At 41.5% G+C, this 22,217-nt stretch overlaps 1 protein-coding gene across 14 annotated transcripts in view; it reads right to left on the bottom strand.

Annotated features, from left to right (window-relative positions):
* The window catches only part of C1H6orf183 (chromosome 1 C6orf183 homolog), a 203,437-nt gene that overhangs the window by 29,744 nt on the left and 151,476 nt on the right, over positions 1–22,217 (bottom strand). For all 14 annotated transcript variants that reach the window (XR_002343788.1, XM_021090812.1, XM_021090809.1 and 11 more), the window contains 6 exons: positions 18,514–18,667; positions 16,641–16,736; positions 15,440–15,595; positions 11,315–11,544; positions 10,268–10,406; positions 8,448–8,568 (listed from right to left, as the gene is read on the bottom strand). Coding sequence is in view for 13 of the 14 variants with exons in the window: in XM_021090812.1 (XP_020946471.1) it covers positions 8,448–8,568; positions 10,268–10,406; positions 11,315–11,544; positions 15,440–15,595; positions 16,641–16,736; positions 18,514–18,667 (896 nt within the window). In the remaining variant the exon portion in view is untranslated. The remainder of the gene's footprint in view (positions 1–8,447; positions 8,569–10,267; positions 10,407–11,314; positions 11,545–15,439; positions 15,596–16,640; positions 16,737–18,513; positions 18,668–22,217) is intronic.

Raw genomic sequence — 22,217 nt, 5'->3', positions numbered from 1 at the left:
ATGGTCTGTCTACCCCCTTCTAGATGATAAATTCCATGAGTAAGGATTTTTCCCCCGTGATAGTTAGGATGTACAGTAGTCGCCTCTTATTCACAGCTTCGCTTTCTTCAGTTTTCGTTACCTGTGGTCATCTCCAGTCCAAAAATATTCAATGGAAAATTGCAGAAATAAACAATTCATAAGTTTTAAATTGAGCACTTTTCTGAGTAGCATGAGGAAATCTCACACCATATTGCACCATCCTGCCTGATTATCCCCAACCACTAACACATTCTGCTCCTAACATCCAATTAGATATTATAATGGCTTGATAATCCAGGATCATCCAAAGCAGGTGGTCCTCCTCCTGACCTTTCATCAGAAGGTGAATAGTATCCTAATGCTCAGAAGACCTACATAGTATCTATAGGGTTTCTCCAAAGAAGATGTATACATACCAACAGGCACGTGAAAAGATTCTCAGCATTACTCATTATTAGAGAAATGCAAATCAAAACTACAAGGACATTATCGCCTCACGTCAATCTGAATGGCCATCAATAAAAAGTCTACAAATAACCAATACTAGAGACGGAGAAAAGGGGACCCTTCTGCACTGTTGGTGGGAATGTAAATTTGTATAGCCACTACGGAAAACAGTATGGAAGTTCCTTAAAAAACTAAAAATAGAATCATCATATGCTCCATCCAGTAATCCCACTCCTGAGCCTATATCCAGAGAAAATTCTAATTTGAAAAGATACATGCATCCCATGTATAGTTCATAGCTGTACTATTTGTAGTAGCCAAGATATGGAAGCAATCTAAGTGTTCATCAACAGATGAATGGATAAAGAAGAGGTAGTATGTATATATGTATATATGTATATATGTATATGTGTATATATATGTGTGTGTGTATGTATACACACACAATCACACACACAATGGAATATTACTCAGCCATAAAAATAATTTAATAATGGCATTTCAGCAACATGGATAGACAGAGAGGTTATCATACTAAGTGAAGTCAGACAGTGAAAGACAAATATATGACATCCCTTATATATGGAATCTGAAAAAGTGATACAAATGAACTTATTTACAAAACAGAAACAGACTCACAGACAAAGAAAAAAAAATTATGGTTACCAAAGGGGAAAGGAGGGGAGGGATAAATTATGATCTTTGGATTAACAGATACACACTGCTATGTATAAAATAGATAAACAACAAGGTCCTACTGTACAGCACAGGGAATAATATTCAATATCTTGTTATAACCTATAATGGAAAATAATCTGAAAAAGAATATATACATAACTGAATCATTTTCTATTCACTGTAAATCAACCATACTTCAATTTTTAAAAAATAGTCACCTAATGTTAAATCACAATGCCTATGTCATTCATGTCACTTCATCTCATCACAAAGACATTTTATCATCTCATACCATCACAAGAAGGGTGAGTATAGTACAATAAGATATTTTGAGAGAGAGACCACATTCACACAACTTTTATTGCAGCATATTGTTATAATTATTCTATTTTATCATTAGTTATTGTTAATTTTTTACTGTACCTAATTTATAAATTGAGCTTTATCATAGGTATGTATGCATAGGAAATACATAGTATCTATAGGGTTTGATACCATCCTCAGTTTCAGGCACCCACCGGGAGTCCTAGGACATGTCCCCCACAGATAAGGGGGGACTACTGTATTCTCAAAACAGTGCCTAAAGTATAGTAGCCTACAAAATAGTAGGTGCTTAGGCAAATAGGTAGTGAATATAAGAACGAACTAGTACATGCATAAAAAGCACTGAAAGAATACATTAAAAACTAAAAAAAAAAAAAATGGTTACGTAAGGGTGGCAGAAGATCAGTGATGGCAACAAGACTTCTAAACATATATATTTCTATATCATTTTGAGTTATGAACCTGTTAAAAGAATAAAATCGAATTTAAAAATAATATGACAGTACTGGAACAATGAAACTATGTCAACACTCCTTAACTTTCATATGGAAGAGCAAAAGTACTTGGGTATGTTAATCATATTGGGTAAGGCCTACTTCTTTGTGCATGACCCCAAGGGAGTCTTTTTTTTTTTTTTTTAACTGAGGTATAACTGACCCACAATACTAGATCCAGGTGCACAACACAGTGATATGGTATTTTTGTCCACTACAAAATGATCACCACCATGAGCCTAGTTACCATCTGTCACCACACAAAGTTATTACAATATTATTAACTATATTCCCTATGCTGTACATTTTGTCCCTGATACTCATTTATATTGTAACTGGAAGCTTGTACCTTTTACTCTCTTTCACCTATTTCTCTCTGCCTCTCACTCCAGGGGAGTCTTGAAACTAAGAGAGACCTATGGAGTCATAGGTGGGAGCCAAACCCCACCACACTCCCTTTTCTGTTGAGGGTGGGACTGGCCATGAGCCTCTTCCTGTCCCCAGCTGTTTCTAATTTTAGATGACATTTCCTACTCATATTTTCATTTTTCTGACAGGAGACTTAGTGTACACAAGAGGAAGAAGCATCCAGCAAAATCCTCCCAGAAACGTGGATATGACAGAGCATGAACTTCTGGTATTTGCGCTTATTGATATTTATTGGAGATTCAGCTTTTCAAAAGGGATTCCACATTTCTTCTACAATTGGCTACTTTCCAACATAAACATATAAATCTGATTTTGCCTTTCTTTAGGACAATAAAGGTGACTAGACATATCACCACTGTCCTAACATAGTTGAAGTGGAAAAATCCAAGAGTTAATGTTCCTAGAAGTTTATGCTTCTTAAGATGTTTTAGGAATTTCATAAGTCTAAACTTTAGGACAGAGCTTTCTATTTTTCAGACAAAAAACTGCATACTTTTTCGAGGGTACTCTCCTGGCAGGTCTCTGGTGAGGGACCACACACTTCTAGTTTGGGAACCCTCACCTGGCAAATGCCCATAGAACTGGTGTGGGGTTTAGCTATGGGCTCACCTAAAGGGTAAATAGTTTACCAAAGTGTTGGGAAATCTTCCCAGCATGCTTCTTCCTCCCAAGTTTGAATTCAGACATGCATCTGCATCTGTAGGCAGGAGTCAGGGGAAGTCAGGGTGAGGAGAATTCATCCAAGAGAAGTAGTTCCTGGCCAGAGGGTGTTGGTGGTCTCCAAATGTGTTCCCTTTTCAGTGGGTGTGTGTTCATGGCTTTAAGATGAAGCATGGAGGTGGTAGGGAGACAGCACACTGGGGGTTCAATTAAGTTTTCTTCTTCCCTCTCACTCTGTTCCCAGGTCACTGACTGGGGGAAACTTTGGCTTCCTGGTGACCAAACCACTTCCATTCTCTTCCTCTCTGAATACCCAACCCCCACCTGGCCCCCTCTCTCTAGGGAGGGTACCTTGGTTTGGTAGCACTTCATTTCTCTAACACAACCAGTCCCTTTGTACCTGAGTGGCCCCTGGGTCCTAAGCCAAAATAGAACTGAAACTTGAAGGCACTGCCAATCAAGGTTGTTCTCTCAACCAGTGGGATGGCAGGGGGCAGTGAGTAGTTGAAAACCTCACTGCTTCAAGCATATGTCTGAATTTGTACTCCCATGTTTCTCAAACCGCTCCTCAGAACATTGGTTCCTTGAGTTGATGAAAGATAGTCCCAAGGGAAGAACAGGGTTCTATGGTCAAATAAATTTAAAGAACATTCCATACTCTCTCTGGAGATTTACAATGCACAGTATGATAGTAAAGGCTCTGAGAAGGTCTGAAGTAAGGGAAACTTTGTAACATTATTTGCTCCCAATCATTTTTTTAAAAGAAGTTTTAGGTTCAAAGGATAATTGAACAGACAGTTCAGTGATTTCCCATAAATCCCTTGCACCCTAACAGAAAACACATAGCCTCCCCGATGAGCAACATGCCCCACCAGTGTGGTACATCTGCTATTACTGATGAGTCCACAATGATGCATCATTATCATCCAAAGTCCATAATATATATTATGGTTCACTCTTGTGAAACTATGGGTTTGACAAATGTATAATGCCATGTATCCACCACTGTCGTATAATACAGACTTTAACTGCCCCCAAAATCTCTGTGCTCTGCTTATTCATCTTTCTCTCCTCTCTCAAATGCTGGCAACTACTGGTCTTTTTACTGTCTCCATAGTTTTGCCTTTTCCAGAATATCATATAGCTGTAATCAGAGAGCACAAGGCCTTTTCAGGTTGGCTTCTTTCACTTAGTAATATGCATTTAAGCTTCCTTCATGTCTTTTCATGACTTCGTAGTTCATTTCTTTTTAGTGTCCCATAATATCCCATTGACTGGATGTACCACAGTTTATCTATTTCAACTTAGGTTTTACAGAGCAGATCTCGTTGTACTATTTTGCTGGTTTATATAATAATTAAACTCAAACACAATGACAAGTAAAACTGGCACAGTTTAGAAGTAAACAATGATTAATGATGCTAGGTAAACATACGCAACCCACAGCCTGTGATTAGTGATACTTTGCTGGCTTGTGTTACCAAGGAAATGGAAAGCTTCAGGTAATCCAATGAGCCTGTTAGTCCAGGGCAGCTGAGAGAACTACTGCATTAACATGTTGAGAGTCAGTGTTCCAGGGCATATTGCTGGGGAATTGCTGGATTATTGTTTAGATTGTGCTTCCTTCAAGAAAAACATTTTTGTTCACTCACCTTTAATATATGTCTGTTTATGTATTCATAACTATCTCCAATACTATCAGTGGTTAATATTGCAAAGCATGATGTAGCTAGGGTGAGGTTCAATCAATGAGAATGGATCTGAATTCACATTCCCAATACTTTTCCGTGACTTTTTAAAATATTTTGTCTGACTTCTTTGATATGATTAGGTTATCTTTTTAAACTGCATAATGTGGCTGAAGATATGCATGTACTAGGATTAGAACTGTCAACTCTACTGTTTCTTATTATTCCCCATGGTCACTTCAGGATATCTCAGTGTAGAGTGTGACATGGACTTCTTATATACAGACCTTATTTATAAGTTCTAATATTTTCTTCCCACACTCCTGGGAGATATGCCTTTGTTTTGGAGACAGTTGGCCTTAAAACCGCTCAGAAAAATTTAGAAAATTAATTAAAAATTACATCAATGCCAAAATGTCAAAGATGGGGAATGGCAGAGCCTGTTCAGTGGAGCCCATCTCTCTGTAAAGCAAGCCCTGAGGCTTCATAAGGATGTCCACAGCTGCTTTTGAACATTCTTAGGAGGACATAAGCTACCAAAAACTAGCACCAGACCAGGTATGGCTGCCATATTTTCAGATGTTCATTGACAAACTGGAAGCTCATTCAAAAGCTGTATAAAAAAGATTAATCTTCAAGGCAAGGTGGGAGGGGGAAGGAAATAGAGGAGAAAATTCAAGCCTGAGATTTGCCCTGTTCTCAATACTCTCCATTCCTAACTTCTTCTGGAGAAACCCCCAGCGCCACACTAACCTTGACTACACAGGGTGATCTCTGCATGAAGAAACAGCCCCTGCTGGAAGCCCAATCCACTATGACTGCTTTTGCTGCTGAGATGAGCAGACAGTGAGTGGGAATTCCAAGGTTTTATCACCCTCTTCCATGTAGCCAGCCCAGAGAGGTCTCAGGAAGACTAAGTCGAAGAACTGTATAGAAGAGCACCCCTGGTGCACAGTGAGGACTCCATCACTTGCACTGGAGGAACTCAGCATGGGAGGAGACCCAGGCCTCCACACTGAATCATGCTGAATAGACTCAAAACCATACCCAACGATAACAAAGCATCCTCACCACTGGCAGTTTTTTTTTTTTTTTTTTTTTTTTTTTTTTTTTTTCTTTTTTGGCTCCCTGCCCCTGGCATATGGAGTACTCAGACCAGGGATCAGATCTGAGCTGCAGTTTCGACCTATGCCACAGCTGCGGCAACTGGCAACACCAGATCCTTAACCTGCTGTGCTGGGCTAGGGTTCCAAACTGTGTCACAGCACTCCAGAGACACTACTGATCCCATTGTGCCACAGTGGGAACTCCCTGGCATTTATTTTATTTTATTTATTTTTGCTTTTTAGGGCCGCGTCTATGGCATATGGAAGTTCCCAGGCTAGGGGCTGAATCAGAGCTGCAGCTGCTGGCCTACACCACAGCCACAGCAACGTAGGATCCAAGCAGTGTCTGTGACCTACACTGCAGCTTGGGGCAATGCTGGATCCTTAACCCACTAAATCAGGCCAGGTATTAAACCCACATCCTCATGGATACTAGTCAGGCTGGTAACCTGCTAAGCCACAAGCAGAACTCCTGGCGTTTATTTTTTTAAAAAGTCTTATGAATACAGAATCTAAACAAGACTTCAGAATTGGCCAGTATACTCTAGTCAAAGTAAGATTTGGTAATATCAACCTTATAACTATTAAAAATAACTCTACTCCTCCCCTCTGCCTGACTCTCACCAGCCCCTTGCTGAAGGGCCTTTCAAAGCACAGCTGACAAGAACCCTGCACAAGGCAATACACAGCACATAAAGACACTTCTTCCCCTGGGCCCCCAGCTGGGAGTCTATAAGAACCAAAGCCCTGAAACATGCAGATGGTTGCATCTGCCGTGTGCTTGTGGATTTTCTCCAGACTTGGAAGGGAGCCACCTGGATGCAGCAAACACAGCACAAACAACAGGAGCTTTGTGTTTGTTAAATATTCTGTAATCAGAGCTCAACCATACTCAGCTCTCTGGTGATTTTCAGAGCTGCCCAGTTGGTGGGGGCAAGCCCTCTCACTACACAGACTTCCCCCAAAGTCCTGCTTATGGAATTCAGTTACTTGAGGCATGGATAAAATGTCAATGTCTTAGGTAAGGACAGAGGTTACTAATTAACATTACAATGTCCCTGGACCTTGTCTCAAAAGAAAACCCTAATGTATTTTGTTAGTCAGACAATTCTCCTCATGGCTCAAAGACTGTAGATTTTCCCACAGACTTAGCAGGAGTTAGGAGTAGACACTATAGTCCAGAAAGGACCAGCCGCATAATCTATGTCACCATGTGAAAAATAAAAATGCAGGCCTTGTTCAAAAAAGCAGGAAAAAAAGTGCCATTAAAGGGTACTAAAACATATTTTTCTTCCTTTGGCAGCTTCTCTTGACCCATTATGGAGTTTTCGTTTCTAATGTTGAACTCCCTGGTGTCTGGGGATGCTCCCAGGGCAAGTACGATCTTCAGAGTTGGGGAAGAGGGTGCCTGTGACAGGTGCGTGAATGAATATGGTCTACCAGCTACTGGACGGAGGCCCCAGCCAGGGGTAAAGAAGCTGAGCCAGAGGTCTCTTCTTCCCACAGGCCTACCACCACTCCAACCCACTGTATATGGATGAGTAGCCCCAAGGGCACTGCAGCCTCTGCCCTGGGATATTCTAGGTGCCCAGGGATGGGCAACAGCTTCACTTCCACTGAGTCACCCATCAAATATACTGTGGTGCTGCCAGCCTAGGGTCCTTGAGATGCTGCCAGCTATGCATGCTACACATGCACTTGCTGTGCTCAGGCCCCCACTAGGGTGGACAGGGGCAGCAATTGCTGGATGGGGAGGGGGAGATTAGTAGTGTTTGGGGTCCCAGAGAGCAGAGGAATAGGTAGCTGTGACTCCTCTTGGCAAGGTCCGGAGGCAGGAGGGGGGACCCGTGTGTGAGCCCAGGCTCCAAGCCTCTAGTGTGTGCTCCATCAACTCACTGGATGCCACGTACAAATACAAATTCTAAGTTAAAATGAAGAGTTTCAAGATGACACCTACAAAGCACTAAACCCCAAGTGCTCCTGTGCAAAGCCGATGGCAGGCAGGGCACTGGTCACTTGCCCATAAAGTCATCCTGACCCTCAGAAACGATTTTGTCTTCACACCCCCAAAATGTATTTGTAGTATTTGTGTGTGTGTGTATATAATACATAAACACACATTTATATATAAGAAAAGTGTTACGTGTTTCCCGCATTTCAACTTTATTTCAGTTATAAGTTAAATAGCAGAGTTGAAACTGAGGTTAACAAATGTTTTCTGTTTAAAAGCCCTTTAAGGGAAGAATATATATCAAAGTGTTAAAAGTACTTCTCTCTGAGCACAGGGATTTATATTCAATATCTTGTGATAAACTATAAAGGGAAAGAATCTGATAAAGAATATATATTATGTATATATAATATATATGTGTATATATATATAAAACTGAATCACTAGAAACTACTAAATCAACTATACTTCAATAAAAAAAGATTTTAAGGTATTTCTGGCCTGAGGTGTTAAAAAATAATTTTTATACCATTTTCTGGGCATTGTGATGTTTTTGTTTTCCATGAATATGGATATATGGATTGCTTTTATGATTAGGAAAAATAATAAAAATGTTATTTTATAAAGTAATAAAATAAATATGCTTTACCTGTAGGTAGAGTAAGGTGCTCCTTGGATTTTTCTGATATAACCAGTGTTATATCTCTGTCAACTTTTCTTATTACCTCCTGGATCATATGAATTTCAAGATTTTCCAGAAGTTTCTGAAGCTAGAATAAGCATTTTGAGAGTTACTCTCCACTATCACCTTGTATTCTTAAGCTACCAGTTCCTGCAGAAGGGCTTTGGGCCGAGTTCTGTTCTTCTGCTATTCTCTCCCAGGGAAGAAGGAAGGGTCACATTTTCAGGTTCCCAAGGGCAGCAGATACACGTTTTTGGGGATGAAAATCTTTTCTTCCTGGCCCTCATCTTCATTGATAAAATGTAATCTTTTTGGTCAAGTTCTGTTAAATTGCAAAGTGCTCAGTGGCTGAGGTGACCTCATGTGTCCTAGAGTCTCTAAGTATGGCCAGGAATTTCATGAGCTGTTATTATAAGAAGTGCTTAGATCTGAATCTCGATTTAGATACAGAGGAGGATTTCATGAGATTTAAAACTCCATACACGACCAACAGAAAACTCCGTTCAAATACCCCCAGCCCTGACTCTACCCATTATGCTCGCAAAGCCCACATTTCTCCCTGTCAGAGGCCCCTGGATCCTAAAGAGGAAGCAGGGTTCAGGAGGGTAAGCAGTGGGCTCAGGATTGTGTGAGTGTTGAGGAGGGGGAGTGCTGAGTTCTCCTTGATCCTCAGTGGACACGTATCTCTGCACTGACACCCAACCAGCCAGAATCTTTGCTCCCTATTACAATAAGCACAGCCAGGCAGAACATGTGTCCCAGGACCAAGGAGAACAAACTAACTGTTTTTTTTTTTTTTTTTTGTCTTTTTGTTTTTTCTAGGGCTGCACCCACGGCATATGGAGGTTCCCAGGCTAGGGTTCTAATCAGAACTGTAGCCACCAGCCTTCGCCAGAGCCACAGCAACGTGGGATCCAAGCTGTGTCTTCAACCTACACCACAGCTGACAGCAACATTGGATCCTTAACCCACTGAGCAAGGCCAGGGATCAAACCCGCACCTCATGGTTCCTAGTTGGATTCATTAACCACTGAGCCACGATGGGAACTCCGAGAGCAAACTAACTCTTGGGAAAACTACTTCTCCACATCAATTGTCAATATGCACCAGACAGGCTAGTGCATAAGCTGTATTGTCTTATTCTCAGTAAAACAATCACAGGAGCTTTTTTAAGTATTCCATTTTCATGAGTGTGTGTGTTGGGGGAGAGGATATTTGTGTGCTGGATTTTACGTTTAAGATGCTAGTGGTTATGTTTTCTATTGTCTTTTTTGTGGTGGTACAAGGAAAACAAAAATATGAAAATCTAGACTTACAGAACTGAGATATTAAGGAGGAGTTATTTGCTTAATCAAAGCCCTGCATGACTTTAAATGCTTTGTTCCTTCAGAGGTTCTTCAGACAATTTACAAACCTTCAATTTATACTTAACTTAAAAAATACACCACTTAGAGTCCCTGTTATGGTGCAGTGGAAATGAATCTGACAAGGAACCATGAGGTTGTAGGTTCGATCCCTGGCCTTGCTCTGTGAGCTGTCGTGTAGGTCTCAGACGTGGTTCAGATCCTGTGTTGTTGTGTCTGTGGCACAGGCCAGCAGCTATAGCTCTGATTTGACCCCTAGCCTGGGAACTTCCATATGCTGCAAGTGAGGCCCTAAAAAGCAAAAAAACCCCACAAAAAACAAAAGCCAAAAACCAAAAACCACCACTTAAGTATATCTGTCGCCTTACATGTTAATGCCATAAAGCAAATTTTCAATCCAAGTTCAAAATAGCTCCTGCATACCTGCTGAGTTTTTACTTCAATTTCTGAAGCTCCTCTGGGGGGAAGAATAGACTGACAACTTATTATAAGTCCTTCAAATTCATCTTCATTCCCCATCCGCCTAGCTATAGCTTTCATGCTAGGGTAGAGAATGTCAGTTCTATTAAAGAAGAGAAACAGAAATTAGAAAACATATATTTTTTTTTTCCTTCAGAGTCTCTGAAGGTTCTTTTCATTCATGTTCTGTTTCCTGTCGTCATGTATAAACCACCCAGACCTTAAGAGACACATCAACATTTAAATTCACCACACTTGTCACTCCTTTAGTCAATATTAAATCCCGAGGCCTCATCCCATTGGGCACATTTAATTTCAGTCTTCATTCTTCAAAATATTGACATGTCTTCTCATTCCCTATTTACCAGGAAGCTGACTGTCATAACTCACAAGATGGACAATTCAGGCCACCAAAGTGAGCCTTTGTGCCCTCAGTAAGGTCCAGGGTAGTGTGTGGGTGCTGAGTGAATGCTTGTTTGGTAACAGAAACATGGCAGAAGCCACAGGTCTTTCCCAGGCAGGGCTTGAAGCTGAGAAAACAAGCCAGCAGACCAGAGACCTCATGCTGCACCATACTGGGCCTTTGGCTGCGATGCCTGAAGCTCTTAGCCACTCATCAGATTTGGGTCTAATGGGACAGAGAGCAGGGAGGAGGTTAGGCAGCAGCACTTCCCACCCAGCGCTCCCTGGGAGCCTCTGAGCTAAAAGCTAAAAGCTCAGAGGCAGCGCTGCAGGGATGCTTCGGAAGCTCCAGTTCCCAGGGACAGAACTCTGGGTAAACGATACACAACACTGCTCAGCGGAATCCAAGCTGTCCCGGCAGGCAACAGAACCCAGCTCTTCCTATAAAGCACTGTCCTTAGAGACACACTGCCCAGCTTCCTCTGGGATCTGTGGAGCTGGATGCACCAGGATTCATGGACCAAATCTCCCCCTGAGAGCAAGGGCAGGAATCTGCCAGACCCCAGGGTGCTAATCTTTCACATGAATTTCCCCCTGAGAGACACTCACTCATACAGCTCTGAGAACTGCTTGTGGAGAGACAAAGAATTGATGTCCTGGCCTTGCAGCTTAAGTCGGCCCCAGTGCTCCTTTAGAACTTCCAGCTGCTTCCACAGCACCAGAAATGATCTCAGCAAAGCAAAGGACATCACTGCATTGCACGGGCCCCCTGGCAGCTTGGAGGACTTTGGGCTGCTCTGGAACTGACTTCTGAATCCTGGCACTCTGGACAAATTTGGCTGGAAGCATTAGAGAAATTCTTTATTGATCATGAGCCAATACAGGATAAATTTTTATATGCAGCTCATACAGAATAAATTATTTGTAGAAAGATTTTTCCCTCCAGGAGGAATAGTTTACAGGCCAACGGCACATATAGACCTTAAAGAGGATAAGCATCCTTCCTGAACAGACAGTATACAGAACAAAGAGGAATGTCTCCGTTTCAATTTGCTGCTTGAGTCTTGAAACACTCACTTTTAAAATTTTTTTATTTGGTTGTTAACATTTTATCTGCCTTTGAAAAATGGAGTCTTTCATGTCTAGCTTTGGAATTTTAGAAAGCACTCTTCAACACACTCAAGATCTAATAACCCATCATGGTAGAGGTATGTCATAACCTTAAATTGGGGGTTTTACGGGTAATGAAATGGAAACTTAAGTTTATCTTCTCTCTTGTTTCTCCTCCCAACTTTTAAAAGTTAGGCAGACAACATGGTTTCTGATTGGAATTTATTATTCAAAAGGCAGTTTTACTTTAAAATTATGATTTGTTCATTTATTCATTGGTGCTCTCCTTAAATAAGTGTTTGTTGAGGGGCTGCTGTGATCCCTGGGGGATGTGGAGGGAACAAGGTTTTTAGGTCCCTGACCTCCTGCGCCAGAGGGGTAAGGGCTGGGGCCACCCAGAGAGTCACAGATAGAATGGGCACCTGTATCCCACCCTCAGTCTGATGACAGTGTCTCAGTTATAGGAAAAGGAGGTTTCCTTTGGAATCCTAGACCGCGATATCGTGACAGGTAGGGACTTAGAGAATATTCAGGTAACAGCATATGGGACACCCAAGTTTCCTGGCAAGAAACAGAAAGAACCACCACCTGGTGTAACTGGATCACAGATCAGTGCTACTAACATATGGGGCGGGGCTACCAGAAAGAGGGTTGGGTCAGAGGAAGAGCTGGCAAGCAAGACTCAGGCAAAAGTGAATCCCACCAACAGCTGGCAACCCCTCCAACCTAGTAGCCTATCTCCTCAACAGTCAGCTAATTCAAGCATTTCCAGATTTATTTTATCCTCAGACAACCTTTCAGAAAACAAAATCTTACTCAGTGACACAAAATATCCAACAGACCAAGGCCAAGCATAGCGACAAGGAGGGGGGCACCTACAGGCGGTATAGTTGGCCCCTCCACTCAAAAAGCCCCAAGCTGCTTCTGAGGAGCCCAAGGGCCCAGAGCTAATCCACTACCTTCACTTAGGAGTCTGAAGAGACTGAAGTCTAAGAGATCATATAACTGGTGGCACAGCTTGGACAGGAAACCTGGAGTCCTAAGTCACAGACAGCATAAACTCCAGTGCTTCTTATTGTCTATGAATATTTAAATACTCTTAAATAAAACTAATTAAAATAAATAATAATTTTAAAGCAAAATTACCTTGTTAATACATCCATACTAAGAGAAGTCTTCTCTTCCTAAGTGTTTTTCAGGATGGGAAAAGGAATAGGAGACAGATAAAGAACGAGGCAGAGGAGAGTGGGATTGCCAGAGAAAGACCCATCAGAAACAGGGTCAAAAGAGAACAAACAGAGGGACCAAAGGGCCCAGCATGCTTCTTGGTCTTGGCACTACTTGGTCTATGTCCAGTCTTGCAATTGCTCCCTCTGGGTGAAACATCTAATTCTGTTGTGGAATTTAGATGGCACACCTGAACACACTTCATTTCCTACTAAATGGCCTGAAGTGGACCTGTGACTCAAGTTTTAGCCAGTAAAAAGAAAAATCTCCTGGAAGTCTTCTGTAAATTATTTCTGTCCTTGATAAAAAAGACAAAGCCCCTTAAGGAGAAAGCTTTTTCGCTCTTGTTTTCATCTTACAAGGAGGAGGGAGACATTTTGCTGACACGTCCAGGATGGCAGAGCTGGGTGCCTGCCCTGACCTGAACTGTCTCCTTCTAGACTTGTTTTGAAAGATTAATACAGACTCTAGTTTCAGTCATGATTAGTTACTTCTAGTAGGGGCACCCTGACTGGCACAGAAGGTCCCTGGCTCAAAGGTGGAAGATCAGATAAAGCTTCTGAAATAGTGGTTTGGAAGCTGAAATCTGAATAAGTAGGAGTTAATCAATGATCAATCAAGCAGAGAGTGGGAGGTGAGGGAAGTTTTCCACCAGAGGCACCAGTTTGCATGAAGGTATTGAGGAGAGACAGTGGGATGCATTTGACGAAATGAAAGAAGTTGAAGGTAGCGGTATCAGCAGGAATCAAGTTGTGAAGATCTGGTTAAGGCACTTGGACTCTCTTCTTAGGGCATGTGGAAGTCACTGAAGAGATATAGAAGGAAGTGACAATCAATTTGCACTTAAAAGTATTATCCTGGTGAATGGATGTGAAGGAGGCAAAAGTGAATACAGGGGGTCCTTTGGAGGCTATGATCATAGCCCAGCAATAGGAGATTATAGTGATTTGGACTGGTGGAGGGGAGTGGTGAGGGAGGATGGAGAAAACTTGGAAGATACTAAAACAATAGGATAGTAGAAGCTGGTGTCTGACTGTGGAGTATGACAGAGAGAAATCAAAGCTGGGCATCCAGATACTTTTGGCTTGGGCAACTGGGCAGGTGGCAGTTAACAGACAGGGAATAAGGAAGGAGGAGCATGTTTGGGGGCAGGAAAACGAGCTCATTCATGGACACACTGTCTCTGAGATGGAACAAGGCAGCTGAGTCAAATAGGATTGAGATTTGGATCAAACATGTGGATTTTGGAGTCATCCCATGTAAAACCATCAAAGTTTTAAAAGTAGATGGGTTTGCTGAGGGAGAGGGTAAAGATTGGAGCAACATTACGGATAAGAGTGTGAGGGAGCTCCAGGGCCAGATGTTAGGGTGAAACCTAGGTTTCTTTTCTCTCTTGGTTATTAGGTACATCGTTTAAACTTTCTGAGACTTGATAATTCTTATCTATAAAATGGGAATACTGAAAGTAACTACCTCATGGAATTATCATGAGAATTAAGGAAATTAATAATTAATAAAGTACTCTGAACAGATCTTAATCATGGACAATATTATCAATTAATAATCTTCTCTTACTAGTGTTCAGACACAATTTATTGATGAGACACACAAGGCACAGTGCTCAGGGCCTGCAAAGTGCGTTAATTTCTTTTAAAATCAGGAAAAAGGAGTTCCCATTGTGGCCCAGCAGAAACAAATCTGGCTAGGAACCATGAGGTTGCTGGTTCGATACCTGGCCTCGCTCAGTGGGTTAGGGATCTGGTGTTGCCGTGGTGTAGGTCGCAGACACGGCTCGTATCTGGCATTTCTGTGGCTCTGCTATAGGCCTGCAGCTACAGCTCCAATTGGACTCCTAGCCTGGGAATCTCCATATGCCATGGGTGTGGCCCTAAAAAGACAAAAGACACACACACACACACACACAAAACAAAACACCAGAAAAAAAAGAAATGGATATACCACTGATTTTTTTTTTCCAGTGTTTTTGCCTTTTCTAGGGCTGCTTTCTGTGGCATATGGAGGTTCCCAGGCTAGGGGTCTAATAGGAACTGCAGCCGTTGGCCTATACCAGAGCCACAGCAACGCTGGGTCCTTAACCCACTGAGCATGGCCAGGTATCGAACCAGCAACCCCATGGTTCCTAGTCAGATTTGTTATCCACTGCGCCACGACAGGATCTCTGATATACCACTGGTTATGAGACTTTCTGTGAAACAAAGTATTTTGGAGGGGTTCTCATGGGCTACCCCTGCTTCTCTCCTGTTCCTGGGTGGCATTAGAACAGCCCTGGAACCTTGCTGGGGAACAGATCTGACTCTCTAGTCCATCTCCCAAACAGAAAGCTCCTTCAGTACAATGCAGCATTGGATAAGTATGCAGACTGGTCACCAAGAATACCTGTATATTTTTGTCCAGTGTGGCTTGACCTCCGGGGGGATCCTCCATGACCATGTGATAGTGACTCCGAAGGACATCTTCCATTAGCAGCTGCATGCCTACCAGCTCTCCATGAGCCGCCTTGAGGTCTCGGTCACTCAGCCCACAGAGGCATAGCTAGAAACAAAAAAGAACAAAACAAAACCAAAGCATCAATTTTGAATTCTTTTATATTTCCTTTACACATGGCTTTGAGGGAGAAAACTAGGAGTAGTTGTGTTTATAAGCCCTGCCCTCTCAACTATTAAAAAAAAAAAATCCATAAAAATCAGAGCAACATTTCTAGCTCAAAGTCCTCCTTAAACATATCAGACTTTTGGCTCTGTATGGAAGTTCAAGGTTCTCAAAACTTAGAATGGTGCCTGTATATGATATATGTATAATATCAATTTTCCTTTAAAAGTACAGATATAATACATGCATGCATTGGGAAAAAAACAAAATGAACTGTGATTGTCTCATAGTGGGAGATTATGATTTTTTTAAAACCATTCTTACCATTTTACTTAAATTTTTTTTAACCCATGGATAATTGTCAGCATATACAAAAGCAAACAGAATAGTCCCCATCACCCAGCCCTAAGAATCACCAACTTATGGTCAGTCTTGCCTTATCCTCATCACTTCCCCACCTCCATATTATCTGAAGCAAATTTATGATTGAAGTTCATGTTGTTTTTAATAATTATTTATATCTTCTATTAAAAAATTAAAACACAATAATAACACTTGCTTAAATAATCAGGGGGAAAACATATAATTGAAAGAAATTCTCTTTTTGAGTCCTGCTTAAAGAGTTCTATTGCTACCCCTATAAGTGGGTCAGGAGCCACACACCTCTGAACTGCTAGCCTGGGAATTACTTTAAGGAGCCCAGAGAGTGACTGGAAATGGATGATAGCTCCCCCAGATCATTATTGGCCACAGGAATTTCAGCTGATAAAAAGCTGATACCAGCTAAAACCATGATTTTCTTCTATCATAAGAAAACACGACCCACCCTATAGCACTGGTTTACAGCTTCATAGCCAAACACCTTGCTTATCTCATAAATTATTCACCACTGGCTAAAGCATGGAGGATCTGACCTATGGACTCAGTGACGTGTGCTCTGCAGTCTGTACTCAGCTCTCTCTGTGATAAGTGGGAAGACCTATCCTACCTGCATATTATACTCTAGAGTATCTGGGCTGCTACTCGTAACTGGAAACGGTCCTCCATCTTGCAGAAATGCTCTCCAAGGGAACAGCACAAATGCCTAAAAGAATCAAATAATAAACATAATAATGCTGTGTAACAATGTCCACAAGTAATAGACATTTGTATATATGTCTGCACACCAAGACACTGTGGAATGATTTCTCTATTTTGGAGAAATAGTTCCTGATGGATAGTCCCTGAAAATGCAGAGAGAGTAATAATATTATTTTTTAAATTGATTTTTCAGAAAGTGGCTAAACATAGAAGTGTGCTTAAGATTTAAGTGTAACTAGTCAGCACCAGTTTGGAAGTCCCAGAATAGTATAAAACCGATGGGACATATTTATTTATTTATTTTTGTCTTTTTAGGGCCGCACCTGCAGCATATGGAAGTTCCTAGAGTACGGGTTGAATTGGAGCTATAGCTGCCGGCCTACATCACAGCCATAGCAGGATCAGAGATACATCTGTGACCTACACCACAGTTTATGGCAACGCCGGATCCTTAATCCATTGAGCAAGGCCAGGGGTCGAACCTGCATCCTCATGGATGCTAGTCAGATTTGTTTCTGCTAACCCCCGACAGGAACTCCTGGGACATATTTACAATCAACAAAAGTCAACTTACTTACATTTTTTAAATATTAGGAACCTTTAATATTTGTCCTTTTTGACCACTGTGCTCCAATTCTAGGCAACAACTCAAGGCCAATGTCACAGTGTTACACATAGGCGTCTGTCTTCTCTGCATCATGGTCCAACAGCCAAGGCAGGTCCCCTACTTCTTGAGGCAGGACCTTCAGCCCTGGCTATAGTAGGCCTGTCCATCTGACCCCATGCTATACTTCCAGACCCAGTGCTGGCTTCAGAAAATTCCTAGAGTTGGGGCTGATTCAGGCAGCAGGAGCCAGGGCACCTGCATCCATCTAACTCCAGGCAACACCCAAAGGCAGCAGGAACAGACCCAACAGTCAGTCCAACCCTGTCTTCAAGACTAAATGAGGGTCAAGGCTTGGGTTAAGAGTCACTGTCTTATAGCTAGGGAAGGTAGAAGAGTGAGACTTGCATGCGGTTGATGTTGATGTTACTTGGCTTAGCTTTTTAACATAAAAACATTAAGTTGGAGGGTTTAGAGTAAAAAAATCTGAGCTTGTGAGGTGATTTTAAAGATACGGCCTCAAATTACTTGATTCTCTTCCCATTAAGAGGTGCAGCAACTTGTCATAACCTCATGAGAAATCCTGAGCCAGAACTACCCAGCTAAGCTGCTCCCAGACTTCTGAGCCTCAGAAACTATAAGAGATAATGAATGTTTATTGGGTTACTCTGCTAAAGTTGGGGGTAATTTGCTCTGAAACTGTAGATAACTATCATAGGTTGTGACCCAGTGCTGCCATGACTGCCCAGCAGTCTGATCTCTACACTTCCTGAACTTAAACTCTTTAGTGGTAGAAGGTGGCTAATATAGTTGGTGCCTAGGAGCAATAAGAGTTGCCAGGATCATATTCGATAACACATGTTGTAACTGGGGTTGTTCTAAACTCAGCTGCATACCTAACTTATGTACTGTAATTGCTATCATTATTATTTATTACATGGTAGGAGCAAGTGTTGGTTTTGCTACCAGTTATGAGTAGATAAGCTGTTGTCCCAATTAGCCTGTTGAGCAGTTTGGAGGCATAGCTCCTGACTGGGAATAACAGTGGGCCATGGGGGCCCAGACATTCCACTCTGTGAGTGAAGGGGAGCCTACAAAGGCTGAAGAGCACTAGGGCACAGAGAGCCCCCTCTGCATAACATATACCTTATTGGTATAAAAATAGCTCTCAACATACCTGGAGGCTCTGTGGATCCAATGGCTGGGGCAGGCTGAGCTGTGAAGCAAAAATGCTCTTCGTGAGAGAGTTGCTCAGTGGTGGTAACCCATGGTACATGCCATCTGTGACAGACTGGTAGGCAGGAGCATTTCCAGCTGCCAAAAATGTTCTCCTACCAAAACAGGAAGGGAATCTCCTTAAAAGCAGTTTCTCAAGTTTCTAAAGCTCAAAACTCTCTTCAAGGTTACCGTAGCAACGTAACACCTTGAGACAGCAACAGGTTTCTTCCCCAGCAACATCATCCCTCTCTCCCTTTTCTTTACACACTACCCTTCCCACTCATAATTCACAGCCCTCAAGGGAAAGGTAGCTATCCTTTAGACTAGCACTGCCTCACAGAACTTTCTGCAGTATGGAAACGTTCTATATTTGACTGTTCAGTTTGGGAGCCACTAGCCACATGTGGCACATTGAGCCACACTAGCCTCATTGAGCACTTGAAATGTGGCACCTATGACAAAGAAATTGAATTTTAAATTTTATTACATCTAAATCAATATTAAACTTTTAAAGAGCCACATGTGGCTACTCTATTAGACAGTTCAGCTATAGCTCTAGAACAAAGACATCAATTGTTCAATTGATTATTTTAAGACCAGTAGCTGAGGCAGCAATACTTGACATGTAAAGTCAAATTTTAAAAATTTAAAATTTTATTTCATTTTTTATTAAAGTTTAGTTGATTTACAATGTTGTGCCAACTTCTGCTGTAAAGTGACTGTGTGTATATATATATACACACACATTATATTTTCCAAATTTTAAGTTAAATTTTATTAGAGCCTGGGATTTGAGAGACAAAGCTTCTTCTTCTGAACAAAATTTGGTTTTTCATATCAAGAACCAAAAATCCTGAAGACTAGAGCATTAAATTTGAACCGTAAGTCACAGAGAAGGAAGTATACTTGATAAATTACAATAATTTTCTTGCCCCAAAGGAAATGAGTTCAGCAAGCAAGGAAAGACTGTCTCTAGAGCTTAGATCCTGTGGATGCCTAAGAAAAGATGCTGACACAGGATAAGTTTATGGGACCCCAAAGGTCCCCAGGACAGCAGGCACCTTTTGCTTCAATCTTCCATGGGCTGGGGCCAAGTTATGCACAAAGCAGATTTCAAAAAAGAGATTAGTAATGACCGAGGGAGAAGTTAGTGCTGATGGAAATGAGTCAGCCTCCCAGATACTAGCAGATAGTCAAGTGTTGGGGAAAGACCTGGAAAGTTCCTAAGACCCTACAAGGGGATATCTGGATGGGGTTCCGAGTATCAGGCTGATCAGAAGATATCTGGGGTTGGACAGAGATGAATGAGGTGGCTGCTCCTCTTCAACTGCTAGGATGATTTATAAGCACCCCTAGGAACTTAGATCACCTCTGAGAGGGATGAAGGAGAAGGGTCTGATGTAAGGCCTGAAGTTAAGGTCCAATATTTCTGTTGCCTTGATATCTGGTAAAATCAGGAAGGCCTTGAATGCCCTAAGCACAAGCTCCCCTCCCTACTCTGCTCCCATGGGTAAGGTCTCCTAGTTGGACAAGCTTCCATATCAAAGGGACCAAGTACAACCAATGCTTGTCCACGGGTAGTGGTTTCAGCTCCTTCCCAGACCACAAAATTATTCAAAAGAACCAGCTGCATCCTCCCATGGGAACCGGGAGGTACCACAACCTCTTGGTATTACAAAGCCTGCCTCTTGAGCCCCTGGTTGTTCACTCTGTTCACAAGTGCAAATCCTTTGTGGCACTGTAAGGCATGCCATGTTCTATTTCCCTTGGCTGTGAGAATATGACTAAAAAACTGCTGTTGATCTCCTCTGTCCAGTATTTAGTGTCACATGTTCGGCTGTCCCCATAATCTTGGGTCAGAACCCGACCCTCACCAAGAGGGTGAAGAGGAGACAATTAAAATACAGGTAAAAGGGGATAATCTTAAATTAATTGATTTTATATCTCAAACTGACTACTTTTAAACTCTAAATGTTCTGGAATGACATGGAATTGAAAGGTTTAATCCTTTTGTCATCAGCAGGAGTAGGGGCTTATGAACTTAAGTTCAAAGACAGATAAAGGAAACACTATATTTGCACATCAAACCGGTGTACTAGTGCAAAAATCATACTAACTTTTCCACATTTTTGTGACAATTAAGAAAAGATAGTTGCATACAGTTATATATCGAGACACTGGATTAAAATTATTGATTAATCCTGATAGCTCAAGGATAGAGCTTGGATATAAAATATTATATATGGAAATACATATATATATATACATACTCACACACACACACAAACATTTTCTCCTGTATCTCATATCAGTCACATGTTTTCTCATGATTCTCAATGTGCCCTGCCAAGGGACCCATGATTCACTCAACACCCACGTGACAGTGATGTAGCAAGCATCCACTATGTACAGGGCACTGTCATGAACTGTCTGAGATACAAAGATGGGCTTACATGGCTCTGACCTTCCAGCCTAGTAGGGCCAAGTGAGGCAGAGCTCATTATCAACCACTTCTGACCTTCCTCTAAACTGCCAAGGCATCTTCTACATATATACCTCCCTCATAGGTTGTATATATCTACTTAAAACAATGGTACTACAGACAAAAAAAGTGTTCCCTGCCATTTCAGTAAACAAAGAATGTTGCCTATAGATAGTCAAAAAAACACAAGAAAAGATGTTCAACATCATTAATTGTTAGAGAAATACAAATCAAAACTTCTATGAGGTACCCCTTATACCAGCCAGAATGGCCATTATCAAAAAGTCTATAAACGGTTAATGCTGGCAAGGGTATGGAGAAAAGGAAACCCTCTTACACTGTTGGGAATATAAATTGGCACAACCATTACGGATAACAGTATGAAGATTCCTCAAAAAACTAAAAACAGAATTACTATATTATCTAGCAATTCCACTCCTGAGCATCTATCCAGAGAAAACTATGACTCAAAAACACACATGTACCCCAATGTTCACTGCAGCACTATATACAATAGCCAAGACATGGAAGCAACCTAAATGTCCATTGACAGAGGATTGAATAAAGAAGATGTGGTACATATACACAATGGAATATTACTCAGCCATTAAAGGAATGAAATAATGGCATTTGCAGCAACATGGATGGACCTAGAAATTATTACGGGGAACCTCCATATGCCGTGGGTGTGGCCCTAAAAAGACAAAAAAAATTATTATGCTAAGTGAAGTTAGTTAGACAGTGAGATATAAACATCATAAGCTATCACTTATATGTGGAATCTAAAAATGGATACAATGAACTTATTTGCAGAACAGAAACTAACTCACAGGCTTTGAAAAACTTAAGGTTACCAAAGGAGACAGGTTAGTGGGATAGGGATGGACTGGGGATTGGGATGGAAATGTTCTGAAATTAGGTTGTGATGATGGTTGTACAATTATGAATATAGTAAAATTCATTGAATTAAAAAAAAGAAAGAACACTGACTGCCATTAAGCCATCAGCCAACGCAGCTGCCCTCCCAATGGTGCCCTCTGAGGGGAATGCAGGATAGCATAAAACAGGGTACTGGCCCTAGATAGGTAAGATGGATATCTAAGAAACATTTTTTTTTTTTAGGGCTGTACCTGTAGCATATGGAAGTGCCCAGTCTAGGGGTTGAAACGGAGCTATAGCCA

This window comes from Sus scrofa, chromosome 1 (assembly GCF_000003025.6).
Source record: "Sus scrofa isolate TJ Tabasco breed Duroc chromosome 1, Sscrofa11.1, whole genome shotgun sequence".
Classification (NCBI taxonomy): domain Eukaryota; kingdom Metazoa; phylum Chordata; class Mammalia; order Artiodactyla; family Suidae; genus Sus; species Sus scrofa.
The sequence above is the reverse complement of the archived record's forward strand: the minus strand, read 5'-3'. Positions and strand labels throughout refer to the sequence as shown.